The 17584-nt window shown below is 40.7% G+C and overlaps 1 protein-coding gene across 5 annotated transcripts in view; it reads left to right on the top strand.

The window, feature by feature from the left end:
• The window catches only part of CCDC30 (coiled-coil domain containing 30), a 176464-nt gene that overhangs the window by 104190 nt on the left and 54690 nt on the right, over positions 1-17584 (top strand). For all 5 annotated transcript variants that reach the window (XM_055094523.3, XM_034962696.4, XM_055094519.2 and 2 more), the window contains one exon: positions 4614-4776. In XM_055094523.3, the coding sequence (XP_054950498.1) occupies positions 4614-4776 (163 nt within the window). The remainder of the gene's footprint in view (positions 1-4613; positions 4777-17584) is intronic.

The following is a 17584-nucleotide window of genomic DNA, read 5'->3' as shown; positions in this document are numbered from 1 at the left end:
TGGCCAGAACAAAATGTTTAGAGACAAGGAAAGTGGCAAGAAAATGAGGCTAGAAAGGTAAGCTAGACCTAGGTCATGTAGAACTTAACAGACCACACTGAGTTTGAACCTGTTCATGAAGGTATTGGTCTGTGGTTTTCCTATCACATAATATCTGTATCTGGTTTTGGTATTAGGGTAATGTTTGTCTCAAAAAATTACTTAGGAAGTGTCCCCTCTCCTTCAATTTTTTTTGGAAGAGATTGCAGAGAATTGGTATCATTTCTTTCTTAAATGTTTGGTAGAATTCACCATGAAATCATCTGGGCCTAGTGCTTTATTTTTTGGAAGGTAATTAATTATTGATTCAATTTCTTTAACAGATATAGGCCAACTTAGATTATCTATTTCTCCTTGTGTGAGCTTTCGTAGTTTGTGTCTTTCAAAGAATCAGTCCATATAATGTAAGTTATCATATTTGTAGGCAGAGGTGTTCATAATATTCCTTTATTATCCTTTTAATGTCCATGGAGTTAGTAGTGGTGGCCCTTCTTTCATTTTGATATTTAAAAATAAATGTTTTATTTGTCAAATAGAGATGAGGCTTTGCTGTGTTGCCCAGGCTGGTCTCAAGTTCCTGCATTCAAGTGATACTCCTGCCTCAGCCTCCCAAAGTGCTGGGATTATAGATGTGAGCCATTGTGCCTGGCCACATTTTTTATATTATTAATATTTGTCTTCTCTATTTATTAGTTAGCCTGGCTAGAGGTTTATCTATTTTATTCATCTTTTCAAAGAATGAACTTTTGATTTCATTGATTTTTCTCTATTGTTTTCTTATTTTCAATCCCATTGACTAATACTCTCATTTTTACTATTTCTTTGCTTCTGCTTGCTTTAGGCTTATAATGTTCTTCTTTCTCTAGTTTCCTAAGGTGAAAGCTTAGATTACTGATTTTAGATTTTTCTTCCTTTATAATATATGCATGTAATGCTACAAGTTTTCTGCTATGTTGTATCCTATAAATTTTGTAAGTTGTATTTCATTTTCATTTAGTTCAAAATATTTTTAATTTATTGAGACCTCCTTTTTGACTCATGTATTATTTAGAAGTGTGTTGTTTATCCCAAATATTTAGAATTTTCCATCTCTCTTTTTCTTACTGATTTATGGTTTCATAATATCAGTTTAAACAGTTGTATGACATTGTTACATAGATATATCATACTTTATGTAATACTTACATCTTTTAGACTTTTTTGCTATTATAAAACTATAATAAATATCTCTATACATAAGACTTTGCAACTGCAATGAAGTATGATGAAGTGTGGTAAGTGTTATACTAAAGGAGGTTTAGGTTGCCATGATAGTACATAACATGGATATCTATGGAGTGAGGGAGCTTAAGAAAGACTTCCTCAAAGAAAGTGGTTTAAGTTGAGAATGAAGTAGTTGGTATCAAGAAGCTAAATAGAGAATAGTATGGAGGACCACTTTGAGGAAGTGAAAAAGTTCATTGGCTGAAAGAAAATGAGGTTAGAGACAGTGGTGAGAAAATGAGATAAGGAGGTGACGTAGGCCTAGCTCATGCAGAACCTTAGATTTTGTTTGTTTGTTTGCTCGTTTGTTTAGAGTCAGGGATCTTGCTCTGTTGCCCAGGCTGGAATACAGTGGCACAATCATGACTCACTGCAGCCCTGAACTCCTGGGCTCAGATGATCCTCCTGCCTCCACCTACTGAGTAGCTAGGACTATAGGCATACCCAACATGCCCAGCTAATTAAAAAAAAAATTTAGAGACAGGATCTCCCTATGTTGCTCAGGTTGTTTTAGAACTCCTGGCCTCAGGTGATCCTCCAGCCTCAGACTCCCAAAGTGTTAGGAGGTGTGAGCCATAGTGCCACAGATCCTCATGAGCCACAGTGCCCAGCTCTTGTGAGCCACAGTGCCCATTTCTCATGCAGAATATATCAAGCCATGGTGAACAGTTTGGACTTTACCTTAAGAGTATGGGGTTCCTGAATCAAGGAACAGAAAAAATATATATATAAGAAAGAGTAATGGGGAGCCACTATAGGATTTTAGGCAGAGGAAGTTATATGATTAGTTTGCAATTTAGAAAGAACACTCTGACTACTAAAAGAGGCTCAGGCTGCAGAGAATGCAGGGAGTCTTATCAGTACACCAATTTCTTAATTTTATTCATTGGCAGACCTGGTTTGTTAGTCTTTTATTTTTCAAACTCTATATCAATTAACTTCTCGCATATTCTTGAGTTGCTCTTTTAATTTTGACTTCCGAATTTGCTTTTTTTCTTTTTGTAGAGATGGGGTCTCACTCTGTCACCCAGGCTGCAGTGCAGTAGTGTGATCACAGTTCACTGCAGCCTTGACCTCCCAGGCTCAAGCACTTCGCCCACCTCAGCCTCCTGAGTAGCTGGGACTACAGGCGCATGCCACCATGCCTAATTTTTAAAAAATTTTTTATACAGATGAGTTCTCACTATGTTGTCCAGGCTGCTCCTGAACTTTTGGGCTCAAGCGATCCTCCCACCTTGGCCTCCCAAAGTGCTGGGATTATAGGTGTGAGCCACCATGTCCAGCCAACTTCCTACTTTCCAATTCTAGTTTTCAGCTCTCAAATTTTACTGCCAATAACTCAAGTGTTTTTAGTTTCAGTGGATCAAAACCTCTCTTTTAGTTTCAAGGCTTATCTCTTAGTCTGGAAATTGAGAGTGGAACCAAAAAGAAGTAGGCCATAATAGCAGGTATACAGTGAATTAGATGAAGGAGAGATGAAAGAGAGGATATTGCTGTAGAAGTGGATGTGAATGGTAGAAAATTAGCTATAGCAGTCCTTGGAGAGTCTGCACTTACATCCAAGAAACATAAGGAGAAGAACGAGAGGTGGAGGGATGTGAGCCCATGTCTCAAATATAATTGTCCCCCAATAACCTGTTGATTTCTCAGAATACTGAAGTTAGAGAAAACAAACTTAATTGTCTAATGTCAGGATTTTACTGCCCTAGCATGCAGGTGAGACTTTTGCCCACCAGTACTATTTCATTATCATCATCACAGTCTTCAAGATGAATCTCCTAAGTCCAGAGAACCTTGGTCTGAAATCCTCAGAAAACTCTTTTCATAAACTTTACTCTATTACTGAAATACCAGGGGTTTGGTCTAGGTCCCATTGCTTAGTGCACAGAAAGCCAATTACTGAGACAATGAGTATTGCCAGGGAAAAAGGCTTTATTAGGGTGCCACAGTTGAGGAGAATGGGAGATCAGTCTCAAATCTATCTCCCTGACCAACTAAAATTTGGGGGGTTATAGCAGGGAAGGAATGTAAAACAGGAATTAGTGAGGGGTAAGGAACCAATCATGAGGAATGAGGCATCTCATTTTCTGGATGCTACGATCTGGTGAATTTTAGTTTCTTGCCTGAGGGTCAGTCTCCTGAGGGAGGAACTCAGATATAAATTTCAAGTTTTAAGACTGGGAGGGTACATTTCTACATTTGTTTAAAAAACTGTAAGTGTAATTTCTATGGGACAGTTGGGCTGGTTTCATGATGAGACTGAAAGAGTGCTAATGGCCCTTGTAGGGGTGGAGGGAAAATTTCCCCTCCCCTTCTGAAGGTTTTCTGAAAAGTCAACTGACAAAAGACAGATTAATAGGAGAAAAAGCAAACACAATTTTATTAACGTGGGGTGGGGAAAATCAAGTGTGATGACCCAATGTCTAAGTGTGTTGCAGGAGCTTATATACCCATTTCCAGGGGAGAGGGAGATGAGGAATGTAGAGAATTCCAAGGGACAGTAACTCATTAGGGAGAGTGAAGGGACCCTGGAGACAAAAATTAATTCATAAATTATTCACCTGGGAATTTGAATGAGTTTAAGAGATAGCCATTGTCTTGTGAAAAGGTCTGTGGAGGTGTTGTTATATTCCTCAATCTTCTTTTCTGAAGATCCATAAATAATGCAGTTTCAGGGAGGGGATGGGTATAATTGTTCTCCTTGGTAAGTCCAGTCTTCACGCAGATAAGAGAAAAGCCTCTTCTAGCATCTGCTGATCTCTAAGGGCCTTTCATTCAAAATATTTAGTATACCAGGATACCATATTTGAGGTAAAATTCTGTGAGTTCCTTTACCCTCTTTTGGAAAATGGTAAATTTTCTCATAAAATGCAGGCTCATTTATGATTCATTTATAGCAGTGTTAATGTGTGCTTATTATTATCAATAGTGCTTGTAACTAACATTACCTTGAACCCAGAAGATGAAGGGCTCAACTCGTAAAGCAGTAAGGAAGAAAGAATATGGGATTCAGGATTCGAGCCCTACCTCCACCTTGTCTTAACTGTTCTCTCTACCACAACTTCCTCATCTCTGAAATAAGGACAACTACTTTTTCCTCATAGGGTCATTTTGATGAGTGAGTGAGAGAAGTAAGGAAAGCTTCTATCACAAAAGAGGTTCCCTGTGTTGGTCCCTTTAGCTTATAGACACATACCCTACTTCATTGAACCAAAAAAAAAAAAAAAATCCCTTGTGATGCCATAAAAATTTTAGGTCTGAATTTCATTTGCAATTCATGGTGTGATTTAATCTACATTAATTGCCCTCAGGAAACTTCTATATCAGAACGTAGATGAGTTACACAGGCAAGTGAGAACCTTACAAGATAAAGAAAATCTACTGGAAATGACCTGTTCTCAGCAACAATCCAGAATTCAGCAACAAGAGGCCCTACTTAAACAACTGGAAAATGAAAAAAGAAAATATGATGAGGTAAGAAAGTAAATAGACATGCTTCTCAGTTTTCCTATTCCCATTAGTAACAGCTAATTATTATTGAGTGCCTAGCACTTTACTAAACGTAATCCTTTAGTCAGGGTTCAGTCAGGAAAGTAGAATCTACTCTAGGTATTTCAAGCAAGAAGAGATTTAACACAGGGAATAAGAGCTTACAAAACAGTTGGAAGGGACCAGGGGAGAGTAGAGTCAGAAAGGACTGCTGCTAGCTTTCAATAAATCCAGAAGTTCAGAAATCACAGAGAAGCCACCTCCTGCAGCGTCAAAGTGGAGAATTTGCAGGAACTGTCCTGAAGCTCCTACAAATGTCTCATCTGTTGTCTGCCCTTTTATCCATCTGCTAGTGCTAAAGAACTGTTGGGGGGAAAGACAAACAAACCTGTTTCTTCTTTCTATACTCGTACCACTCTGAATACTTCACTTCTGATATAGTTTGGATGATTCTCCTCTCCAAATCTCTTGCTGAAATGTAATCCCCATCATTGGAGGTGGGGCTTAACAGGAGGTGGTTTTGTCATGGGGGTGGGTCCCTCATAAATGGCTTGATGCTGTCCTCACGATAATGAATTATCGCGAGATATAGATGTTTAAAAGTGTGTGGCACCTCTCCACTCTCTTTTGCTCCCACTATCACCGTGTGACATGTCTGCTCCCATTTCACCTACCACGATTGTTAGCTTCCTGAGTCCCTCACCAGAAGCTGACCAGATGCCGATACCATGCTTCGTGTATAGTCTGCATATCTGTAAGCCAATTAAACTTCTTTTCTTTATAAATTACCCAGTCTCAGGTATTTCTTTATAGCAGTGCAAGAACAGCTTGACACAGAAAATTGGTACCAAGAAGCGGAGCGTTACTAAAAAAGATACCTGAAAATGTGGAAGCAACTTTGGAACTGGGTAACAGGCAGAGATTGGAAGAGTTTGGAGGGCTCAGAAGAAGGCAGGAGGACCAGGAGCAGTGGCTCACAACTATAATCCCAGCGCTTGAGAGGCTGAGGTAGGAGGATTGCTTGAGGCCAGGAGTTCGAGACCAGCCTGGGCAACATAGTGAGCCCTTGTCTCAACAAAAAAACAAAAAATTAGCCAGATATGGTGGCATGGACCTGTAGTACCAGCTACTCAGGAGGCTGAGGTGGGAAGATCACTTGAGCTGGGAGGTTGGGGTTGCAATGAGCCATGATCATGCCACTACACTACAGCCTAGGTGACACAGCAAGACTCTGTCTCAAAAAAAAAGAGGATGAAAGTTTGTAACTTCTTAGAGACTGGTTAAATTGTTATGACCAAAATACTGATAGAAATATGGACAGTGAAGGCCAGCCTAGTGAGGTCTCAGATGGAAATGAGGAAGTTATTGGGAACTGGAATAAACGTCACTCATGTTACACCCTAGCAAAGAACTCCTGCATTGTGTTCATGTACCAAGGATCTGTGGAAGTTTGAATTTAAGAGTGGTAATTTAGGGTCTCTGGCAGAAGAAATTTCTAAGCAGCAAAGCATTCAAGATGTGGCCTGACTCCTTGTAACAACCTGTGATCAGATATGGGAGCAAAGGAATGACTTAAAGTTGGAACTTATATTCAAAAGGGAAGCAGAGCATAAAAATTCAGCAAATTTGCAGCCTGGCCATGTGGCAGAGAAAGAATCCCAGCAGGGTATGGAGCAACTACTTGCTAGAGAAACTAGCATGACTAAATGGGAGCCAAGTGCTAGTATCCAAGACAATGGGAAAAGGCCTCAAAGGCAATCTCAGAGAACTTGGAGACAGCCCCTACCATCACAGGTCCACAGACGTAGGAGGAAAGAATGGTTTAGGGGGCCAAGCACTGGGTACCACTGCTCTGCTCAGCCTCAGGACACTGCTCCCTGAATCCCAGCTACTACAGCTCCAGCTGTGGCTCAAAGGACCCCAGATACAGCTCAGGCTGCCTGTCCAGAGGATGCAAGCCATAAGCCTTGGTGGCTTCCATGTGGTATTAAACCTGTGGGCACATAGAATGCAAGAGTGAAGGAGGCTTGGCAGCTCCCACATAGATTTCAGATGATGTGGGAGATAGCCTGGGTGCCCAGGCAGAACCCTGCCGCAGGGGCAGAGCCCTCACAGAGAAGTTCTAATAGGGCAATGCTGAGGGGAAATGTGGGGTTGGAAGCCTCACACAGAGTCCCCACTGGGGCACTGCCTAGTGGAGCTATAAGAAGTGGGCCACTGCCCTCCAGACTCCAGAATGGTAGATCCACAGGCAGCTTGCATCCTGTACCTGGGAAAGCCCCAGACACCCAACTCCAACCAGTGAGATCAGCCACAGGGGCTGCTGCCTGCAAAGCCACAGGAGAAGAGCTACCCAAGGCCTTGGGAGCCTACGCATTGCACCATTGTGCCCTGGATGTGGGACATGGAGTCAAGGGAGAGTATTTTGGAGCTTTAAGATTTAATGACTGCCCTGCTGAGATTTAGACTTGCATGGGGCTTATTGACTCTTTCTTTTGGCTAATTTCTCCCTTTTGGAATTGTGATGTTTACCTAATGCCTGTACTACCACTGTATCTTGGGAGTAAATGACTTATTTTGATTTTTACAGGCTCATAAGTGGAAGGAGATAAGTCTCAGAAGAGACTTAGGACTTTGGACTTGATGCTGGAATGAGTTAAGACTTTTGGGGACTATTGGTAGGGAATGATTATATCTTGTAGTGTGAGAAAGACATGCAATTTGAGGGGTCATGGGTGGAATGATACGGTTTGGTTCTTTATCCCCTCCAAATCTCATCTTGAAATGTAATCCCCGTTGTTGGAGGTTGGGTCTGAGGGGAGGTGTTTGGGTCATTGGAGTGCATCCCTCATTAATGGCCTGGTGCTGTCCTCATAATAGTGAGTGTGCTCTTCATGAGATCTGGTTGTTTGAAAGTATGTAGCCAGGCATGGTAGCTCATGCCTGTAATCCCGGCAGTTTGGGAGGCCAAGGCGTTTGAGCTTGACCTTGAACTTGAGCTCAGGAGTTTGAGACCAGCCTTGGCAACATGGAGAAATCCATCTGTACAAAAAAATACAAAAATTAATTGGATGTGTTGGCATGCACCTGTAGTCTCAGCTATTCAGGAGGCTGAGGTGGGGAAGATGGCTTGAACCTGGGAGGCGGAATTTGCAGTGAGCTGAGATCACGCCATTGCACTCCAGCCTGGACAACAAAGCCAGACCCTGTCTCAAAAAATAAATAAATAAATAAAATTTAAAATATAAATAAATAAAGTATATGACACCTCTCCCCATTCTCTTGCTCCTCTCACCATATGATATGTCTGCTCCCACTTCACCTACCATCATGATTGTGAGCTTCCTGAGGCCCTCACCAGAAGCTGAGCAGATGCTGGCACCATGCTTTCTGTATAGCCGGCAGAACCATGAGCCAATTAAACTTCTTTTCTCTATAAATTACCCAGTCTCAGGTATTCCTTTATAGCAATGCAAAAATGGCCAAATACAACTTCTGACACCAGTTATGTGAGTTTTTCCCCATACTAAGCAATTCTCCAATTCTTTGTGGACACCAACTGGATGTACAAAAATGTAAGTCAGTCTGACACTATCTACCTGAAGATAGCATCAGATCCCATGAGTTAAGCTCTCAGTCCCACAATACTGCCCCCATTCGAGATGCTAATTGCAAGTCCAGGTTTTTGCTTATGCTTCTGACCAACCAGTTATAAATCAGAGGTCCCCACAACCCTCTCCTTGGGTTTGATCTTTTTGTAGGATGGCTCACAGAATTCAGGAAAACAGTTTGCTTACTGGATTCCTGGCTGATTATAAAAGGATACAACTCAGGAACAGCCAGATGGAAGAGATGCATAGGGCAAGGCATGTGGAAAGGGATGTGGAACTTCCATGACCTCTGATCACACCACCCTCCCAGGACCTCCACATATTCAGCAACCTAGAAGCTCCCTAAACCCTGTCCTTTTGGGGATTTATGAAGACTTCATTATGTAGGCATGATTGGTTAAATCATTAACTGTTAGTGATTAACTCAACCTTCAGTCCCTCTCCCTTCCTGGGAAGTCTGGGTGAGCCTGAAAGTTCCAACCCTCTAATCACATAATGGTACCCCTGGCAACTTGCCTACATCCTGAGGCTGCCCCAGAGTCTCCCCACCCCTCTGCCATCAGTCTTCTCATTAGTTTACAAAAAAGACACTTACCACTTCAGAGATTCCAAGAGTTTTAGGAGCAGCGTGCCAGGAAATAGGACAAAGATCAAAATATGTATGTATTATACCACAGTAACACACAAAAAATTACTTTTCCTTCCCTTATGCTTTCCAAATTGTGTGCAAGTTCCTCTCATCTGCAGAAACTACACTTTATCTCTGCTAGCAGGGGAGTCTGGAAAATGCAGTTTTCAGGCTTCCAAGCTCATGGCCCAGGGGAAAGCTTAGAAGAGTGGGGTCATGTTGAGTTCTAGCACAGTCCACTTGGGATACTCAGCATCCATACAAATGCTTTTACCTTGTGGCTTAACTTCTAAACTACAAGAAGAATATCATGCTTCCACTTAATATGATGCACTATAATTCATATAAATAAAGACACACTGTCTCCATAAAAATAAAGAATACTCAAAGTCCAATCAGTATCTATGATTATTTTGGGGTGATGTTGATTTTACTTGTCTCAATCCACATGCGTGGATATACTATAACATTAAAACTTAATTATAGGCCAGGTGTGGTGGCTCACGACTGTAATCCCAATGATTTAGGAGGCTGAAGTGGGAGGATTGCTTGAGCTCAGGAGTTCGAGACCAGCCTTGGCAACATAGCAAGACCCTGTCTCTACAAAACAAAATTTTTTTTAATTAGCTGGGCCTGATGGTGTGTACCTGCAGCTCTAGCTACATGGGAGGCTGAGGTGGGAGGATTGCTTGAGCCCAGGAGGTCAAGGCTTCAGTGAGCTGTGTTTGTGTCACTGCACTGCAGCCTGGGTGACAGAGTGAGACCTCAAGTGAAAAAAGAAAAAGCTTAATTAGAAGCCAAGAACTTATAATTAAGCAAGTGCCTATAGTACTAGCTGCTTAGAAGCCTGAGGCAGAAGGATTGCTTGTGGCCAGAAGTTCAAGGCTCAGTATGCTATGATTGCATATGTGAATAGCCTCTGTATTCCTGTCTGGGCAATATAGCCAGACCTCATTTCTTAAATTAAAACATCATGGTCTTCTGCTCTGAATAAAATAAAAAAGAAATGAAAATTTTAAAAATTAAAACAAAATTATAAAGTTAACTACCAGTAATACAATAGCACGCATTTTGCTAATGGGTATTGGCATAAGAAGCCACTCCCAATTTCATCTCTTGGTCCCTTTTCATGTATTCTGGCTAGGGGAGAAATAATATCATATATCAATCACAGTTAAAAGTTTATACATCATCTTGTAAGACAACACTTCAAACCTATGAAGTGTTGTCACCTGGCCAGCATCATAGCTAAGTCTTCCATAGGTAATTTCACTGTTTTTTTTTTTTTCAGATTGGTTTTTCTGCATGATAGGATATACAGTAGAACCAATGAGTCATATGATTATATGAGCCATTGTTTCACTTTTCTTGCTATAAAATGATTTTCTTGGTCAGAAGCAATATTTTTTTTATTACTACAAGTCTAGATCCGAGTTATATATCATGACAAGAAATAAGGAATTTGGTAAGTCCACAAATGGTGGTCCTGGCAAAAGCGTTATGGACAGAAAAAGTAAATCCAGGCCAGGCGTGGTGGCTCACGCCTGCCATCCCAGCACTTTGGAAGCCCAAGGCAGGCGGATCACTTGAGGTCAGGAATTCGAGACCAGCCTGGCCAACATGGTGAAATCCCCTCTCTACTAAAAATACAAAAATTAGCCAGGTGTGGTGGCACATGCCTGTAATTCCAGCTACTTGGGAGGCTGAGGCAGGAGAATCGCTTGAGCCTGGGAGGCGAAGGTTGCAGTGAGCTGAGATTGCGCCACTGCATTCCAGCCTGGGTGACAGAGCAAGACTCTGTCTCAAAAAGAGAAAAAAAGAAAAAGAAAAACAAAAGATAAAGCAAATCCATATTTATAATAAGTGTCTAGTCCACTGAGAGCAAATTGTCATTCTATCCACGATACTGATGATAGAAAGGTAATGAACCTGCTACCAGGTTGCTTGCTGGTTCTCCCAGGAGATGGTGCCATATTACTTGCTCAGCATTTATATTGGGATCTTGGGGTTTGGCAAATTAAGTGGATTAGCCTTAGTGACTCCCTGAAAAATATATATTCCTGCTATCATGCACCTTGTCCATGAGCCCTCTAAGCAGGCAAATGGGTGCTAGAAAGAGGCTAAATGACATGTACAGAAAGCACTATTTGTTCCATCTGATTATTGAGAGATGCCTCTGGTGCGAATGCAAAAGCATGTGAAACAGACTTCTACGTTCTGATCCAGCATGTAAGAAGCTTGGAAGTTGTCACTGTGTCCTGACAACAAGTGAAATGCCAAACAAACTGAAAAATCAACACATTTCCCTAGATCCTTCAGAGAAGAGAGGTCACAGTCCAAACCGCTACCCTGAAAATTAGAGATACCTATAGACAAATACAGACAATCACAACTTACTGGAGCAAAACCTTCATGAGGACCAGTGCCCAGGTATGGAAACCTGAACTGTAAATGATGAATTGCTGGAGGCTCAGTGTATCAAGTCTGAGAGAGAGAAACTCCAGAGGGACCCAGTCATTAGGGGACTTAGACACATTCGTGTCTTAGACAGGAGTTTTACCTCCTGTAGCATACCAGGTTCTTATAGTGAATATCTGAGAAAAATCCCCTTTTGCTTCCAGAAGAGGGAGAAAAGGGGAACATTTGAAACTTCCTAACAGGGTCTGCTGGCAGGAGAAACTATTTAACCAGAGCCTAAGCTGTTGGGGTTTTGTCAGAGTCTAACAGACCTAGCGGAATAGAAATATCCAACTCCAGCCAACTCTAGCCATCTCGTCCCACAAAAGGGAGGTGGGTGGAGAAAAAAAAACTAGCATGTGTAAATTTACAGTCCAGGGGCACAGGCTTACTAAAAGACTATACCTAATCATAGAGCTATAGAATGCCACCCATCCACCCCAACACTTCACCACCACATCACTAACGGCCCATTTAACAGCAGTTTCCTCTACCCAATGCATAATGTTTCGCTATCAAGAAAAAATTACAAGACACACTAAAAGGCAAAAAAAAAAAAAAAAAACAGTTTGAACAGACAGAGCAAGCATTAGAACCAGGCTCAGATATAGCAGGAATATTGAAATTATCAGACCAGAAATTGAAAATAACTGTGATTAATGTGCTAAGGGCTCTAACGAATAAAGTAGACCACATGCAGGAAGAGATGGGCAATGCAAGCAGAGAGAGGGAAATCCTAAGAAAGAACCACATAGAAATTCCATTACAGTGTTTTTGATTTTTAAGTAAAGATCAAAAACACTGTAACAGAAATGAATACCTTGGTGGGCTTATTAATAGACTGCATACAACTGAGGAAAGAGCCTCTGTCCTTGAGGACATCTGAATAGAAATCTACAAAACTGAAAAGCAAACAAAAAAATACTAAAACAAAAACAACAGAATATCTAAGATCTGTGGGATAAATGTAAGGAGTATGGTAGATACATATAGATACATATGGGAAATAACCAAAGGAGAAGAAATAGAGAAAGGAACAGAAGACATATTTGAAATAATAATCATGATTGAGAATTTCCTGAGATTAATGACAGACACCAAACCAGAGATCCAGGAAGCTCAGAGAACATCAAGCAGGATAAATGCCCAAAAACTACATCTAGGCATAAAATTTTCAAATGACAGAAAATCAAAGAGAAAGAAAAATCCTGAAAGAGGAAAAAATAAACAACCTTACTCAGAGAGGAACAAAGATAAGAATTACTTCCAGCTTTTCTTCAGAAACCATGAAAGCAAGAGAAGAGTGGAGTGAAATATTTAAAGTGTTGAGGCCGGGCACAGTGGTTCACACCTGTAATCCCAGCACTTTGAGAAGCCAAGACAGAAAGAACACTTGAGATCAGCCTGGGCAACATGGTGAAACCTCATCCCTACAAAAAAAAAGTTTTTTAATTAGCTGGGTATGGTGGTGCACATCTGTGGTCCCAGCTGAGTGGCCCTAGAGTTTATAATATACAACTAACCCAAGTCCACTTTCAAATAACACTATACCACTTCAGGAGGCTGAGGGAGGAGGATCACTTGAGCCCAGGAGGTCTAGGCGGCAGTGAGTTGTGATCATGCCACTGCATTCCAGCCTAGGGGACAAAGCAAGAATCTGCCTTAAAAAAAAAAATCGCCAGGCACAGTGGCTCACACCTGTAATCCCAGCACTTTGGGAGGCTGAGGTGGGAGGATCACTTAAGGCCAGGAGTTCAAGACCAGCCTGAGCAACATAGTGAGACTCCAGTCTCTACAAAAAATGGAAAAAAGAAAACCTTAGCCAGGCATGGTGGAGCACCACCTGCAGTCCCAACTACTTGGGAGGTTGAGGTGGGAGGATCGCTTGAGCCCAGGAGTTCAAGGCTGCAGTAACCATGATTGTGCCACTGCATTCTGGCCTGTGAAATAAATAAATACATAAATAGTAAAGTATGAAGAGAAAAAATTACCAACCTAGAATTCTGTACCTTGCAAAATTATCCTTCAAAGGTGAGGGAAGCTGGGCATGGTGGCTCATACCTGTAATCCCAGCACTTTGGGAGGCTGAGGCAGGAGGATCTCTTGAGCCAAGGAGTTCAAGATCAGTCTGGGCAACATAGTGATAACCTTATCTCTACAAAAAATATATATATTAGCTGGATGTGGTGGCATGCATCTCTAATTCCAGCTACTGGGGGTGGCGGTGGGGGTGGGGACTGGGAGTGGGTTGAGGTGGAAGGATTTTTTGAGCCCAGGAGATTGAAGCTGCAATGAGCTGATGCAGTAAGAAAGGAGGGACAATGGAATTATATAAAATGCTCTATTAAAATTACAAAAGGCAGAAAAAGCATGGAAGATAAAAGTAGCAACAAAGAACAAGAACAACTAATAGAAAACAGTAATAAATATGGTAGATATAAATCAAATTATATTAATAATCACTTTAGACATCAATGGTTTAAATGCACCAATTAAAAGAGAATGTCAAAGTTGGTCATGCCACTGCACTTCAGCCAGGGTGACAGAGTGAGACCCTGTCTCAAAAAAAAAAGTAAAGGTGAGGGCCAGCTGTGGTGGCTCACACCTGTAATCCCAGTACTTTGGGAGGCCAAGACAGGAGGATCGCTTGAGACCAGGAGTTTGAGACCAACCTGGGCAACATAGTGAGACTCTGTCTCAACAACAACAACAAAAATTGTTTCTAAGTGAAGGAGAAATACTTTCTCAGACAAAAAAAATTAAGGGAATCTATTACCTTGCAAGAAATGTTAAAAGAAGTTCTTTAGAGAGAAGGGAAACAAAATATGGATCAGAAACCAGGATCTACATAAGGAAGGAAAAGCATTGGAGAATGAATTAGTGAAGGTAAAGTAAAAACTTTCATCTTTAAATTTTAGTTGATCTAAGAGATAAGTTGTTCAGCATAATAGCAACAATGTATTTGATTATGTGTGTCATATATAACTGTGTATAAATATATATACACACACATACATACACTTAGATATGCTTATGTGTAAGCAAAATTAATGACAGCAATGATATAAGGGACAAGAAGGAAGAATTAGGATTATCTTCTTATTATAAAGTACTCATGCTACCTGTGAAGTGGTATAGTGTTATTTGAAAGTGGACTTGGGTTAGTTGTATATTATAAACCCTAGGGCCACTAGAAAAAATAGAAAGAAGTACAACTGATACCCTAAGAAAGGAGGACAATAGAATCATATGAAATGCTCAATTAAAGTCACAAAAGGCATAAAAAGCATGGAAGACAAAAATAGCAACAAAGAACAACTAATAGAAAACAGTAATAAATATGGTAGATATCAATCCAATTATATTAATAATCACTTTAGACATCAATGGTTTAAATGCACCAATTAAAAAAGAATGTCCAAATTGGTCAAAGTTGAACAAAACCCAACTATATGTTGTCTACAAGAAGCCCACTTTAAATATAAAGACACATGTAAATTAAAAGTAAATGGATGGAGAAGGATGTAACATGCTAACATTAATCAAAAGAAAGTGAGAGTAGCTAAATTAATTTCAGACAGCACATACCTCAGAGTAAGGGAAGTGTATTAGTCTGTTCTCATGCTGCTATAAAGACATACCTGCAACTGGGTAATCTATAAAGAAAAGAGATTTAATTGATTCACCATTCTACATGGCTGGGGAGGCTTCAGGATACTTACAATTATGGCAGAAGGTAAAGGGGAAGCAAGGCACATCTTACATGGCTGGAGGAGGAAGAGAGAGTGAGGCAGGAGGTGCTAAACACTTTCAAACAACTGGATCTTGTGAGAACTCTATCACCAGACAGCACTAGGGGCATGGAGCTAAACCATTAGAAACCACCCCCATGATCCAATCACCTTCCACCAGGCCCCACCTTCAACACTCGGGATCACAATTCAACATGAGATTTGGGTGGGGACAGAGAGTCAAATCATATCAGGAACTTATCCAGGATAAAGAGGAACATTATTTAATGATTAAAAAGGTCAATTCTCCAAGAAGAAAAAATAATCTTTAATATGTATGTGCCTAAAAAAAGAATGTCAAAATATGTGAGGCAAAAATCGATACAACTGCAAGGAGGAGTAGGTGAAATTCACTGTTATCATTGCAGATTTTAATACCCCTCTATCAGCAATGGACAGATCCAGCAGGCAGAAAATCAGTGAGGACATAGTTGAACTCCACACCACCATAAACCAGCCAGATATAGTGGATATCTATAGACTACTTCACCCAACAACAGCAGATTACACATTCTTCTCAAGCTCTCATGGAATGTTAATCAAGATAGACCACATTCTGGGCCATAAAACACACATTAACAAACATGAAAGAATAGAAATCATGCAATGTATGCTCTCAGACCCTGATGTGGTTTGGCTCTGTGTCCCCACCCAAATCTCATGTTGACTTGTGATCCCAAGTGTTGGAGGAGGGGCCTTGTGGGAGGTGATTGGATCACTGGGGTAGTTTCTGATGGTTTAGCACCATCCCCCTAGTGCTGTCTCATGATAGAGTTCTCACAAGATCTGGTTGTTTGAAAGTGTATAACATTTCCCCCTGTGCTCTCTCTCTCTCTCTCTCTCACTCTCACTCTCTCCCTCCCTCCCTCCTTCTTTCTCTCTCTCTCCCCCACTCACCGTGGTAAGACATGTCTTGCTTCCCCTTCACCTTCCGCAGTGATTGTAAGTTTCCTGAGGCCTCCCAGCCATACTTCCTGTATAGCTTGTGGAACTGCAAGTCAATTAAATCTCATTTCTTCATAAATTACTCAGTCTCAGGTACTTCCTTATAGTTGTGTGAGAACGGACTAATACAGACCCTAATGGAATTAAACTAGAAATCAGTAACAGAAAGATAGCTGGAAAACTCCCAAATACTTGGAGATTAAACAACAGACTTGTAAACACAAAAGTCAAAGAAGAAATTGCAAGAGAAATTTCAAAATATTTTGAACTAAATGAAAGTGAAAATACAACTTATCAAAATTTGTTGGAAAGTGGTTCTTTGAAGGACATTTATAGCATTGAATGCATATATTAGAAGAGAAGAAAGACAGGAAGCATTGGTGAGTGTCTGAAGGGAGAAAAACCCCTGAAGGCAGCTTGAAACAAAGAGAGGGGATTGGGACTAACAACCCCAGCCCACAAAATCGTGCTATTTATCTCAGCCAAAGGAGATGCAAAACCAGAGTGGCTGTTCTGCACCACCATGCTGTATGAGGCAGAGTCCATGAGTCTTCTGGGCATGAACCCCTAGCTAGCCTTCCCACATAGCCAGGGCATCCCATTTTGGGACACCCCTAACCACAATCCAGGATGGGCAGCACTGCAAATGTTTTGGAGAACTGAGGCAAACCTGGGCTTAAGGCACCCATCTAGTCCTGAAAAGGAGGCAGTGACCTAGAGTAAAGGGGATTCAACAGGTGAACTGCAAAGAACCTGTAAGCAAACACACCCTAGAAAGACAAAAAGAAGCCGGTCAGCAAAGACTGGAATAAATAACAAATCCTTCAATGTGAAGACAAAGATGTAAGCCCAAAGGAACAACAGCAAACAGGAAACCATGACTTCCCCAAACAGACAAAGCAAGGAGACCGTGACCAGCCCTAACAAGATGGCGATGTGTGAGGTTTTGGATCAAGAATTCAAAATGGCAGTTTTAAGGAAATTCAGTGAATTCCAAGATAACACAGAAAAGAAATTCAGAAATTCGTCAGATAAATTCAACAAATATATTGAAAAATTTTTAAATCAAACAGAAATCCTAGAACTGTGAGAAATGCATTTGCTGAACTGAAAAATGGACTAAAGGCTCTTGACAGCAGAATGGATAAAGTAGAAGAATCAGTGAGCTCAAGACAGGGTATTTGAAAATATACAGAGGAGGAAAAAAAGATCTAAAATCAATTATCTAAGCTTTGGCCTTAGAAAATTACAAAAAGAAGAGCAAATTAAATCCAAAGTAAGCCGAAAAAAAAAGAAATAATAAAAATTACAGGAGAAATCAATGAAATTATCTAACATGGTGGTGTTTGTGTAAAAAAATT

The sequence above is a fragment of the Pan paniscus genome, chromosome 1 (genome assembly GCF_029289425.2).
Source record: "Pan paniscus chromosome 1, NHGRI_mPanPan1-v2.0_pri, whole genome shotgun sequence".
NCBI lineage: Eukaryota > Metazoa > Chordata > Mammalia > Primates > Hominidae > Pan > Pan paniscus.
This window is presented reverse-complemented; position numbering and strand designations above follow the sequence as displayed.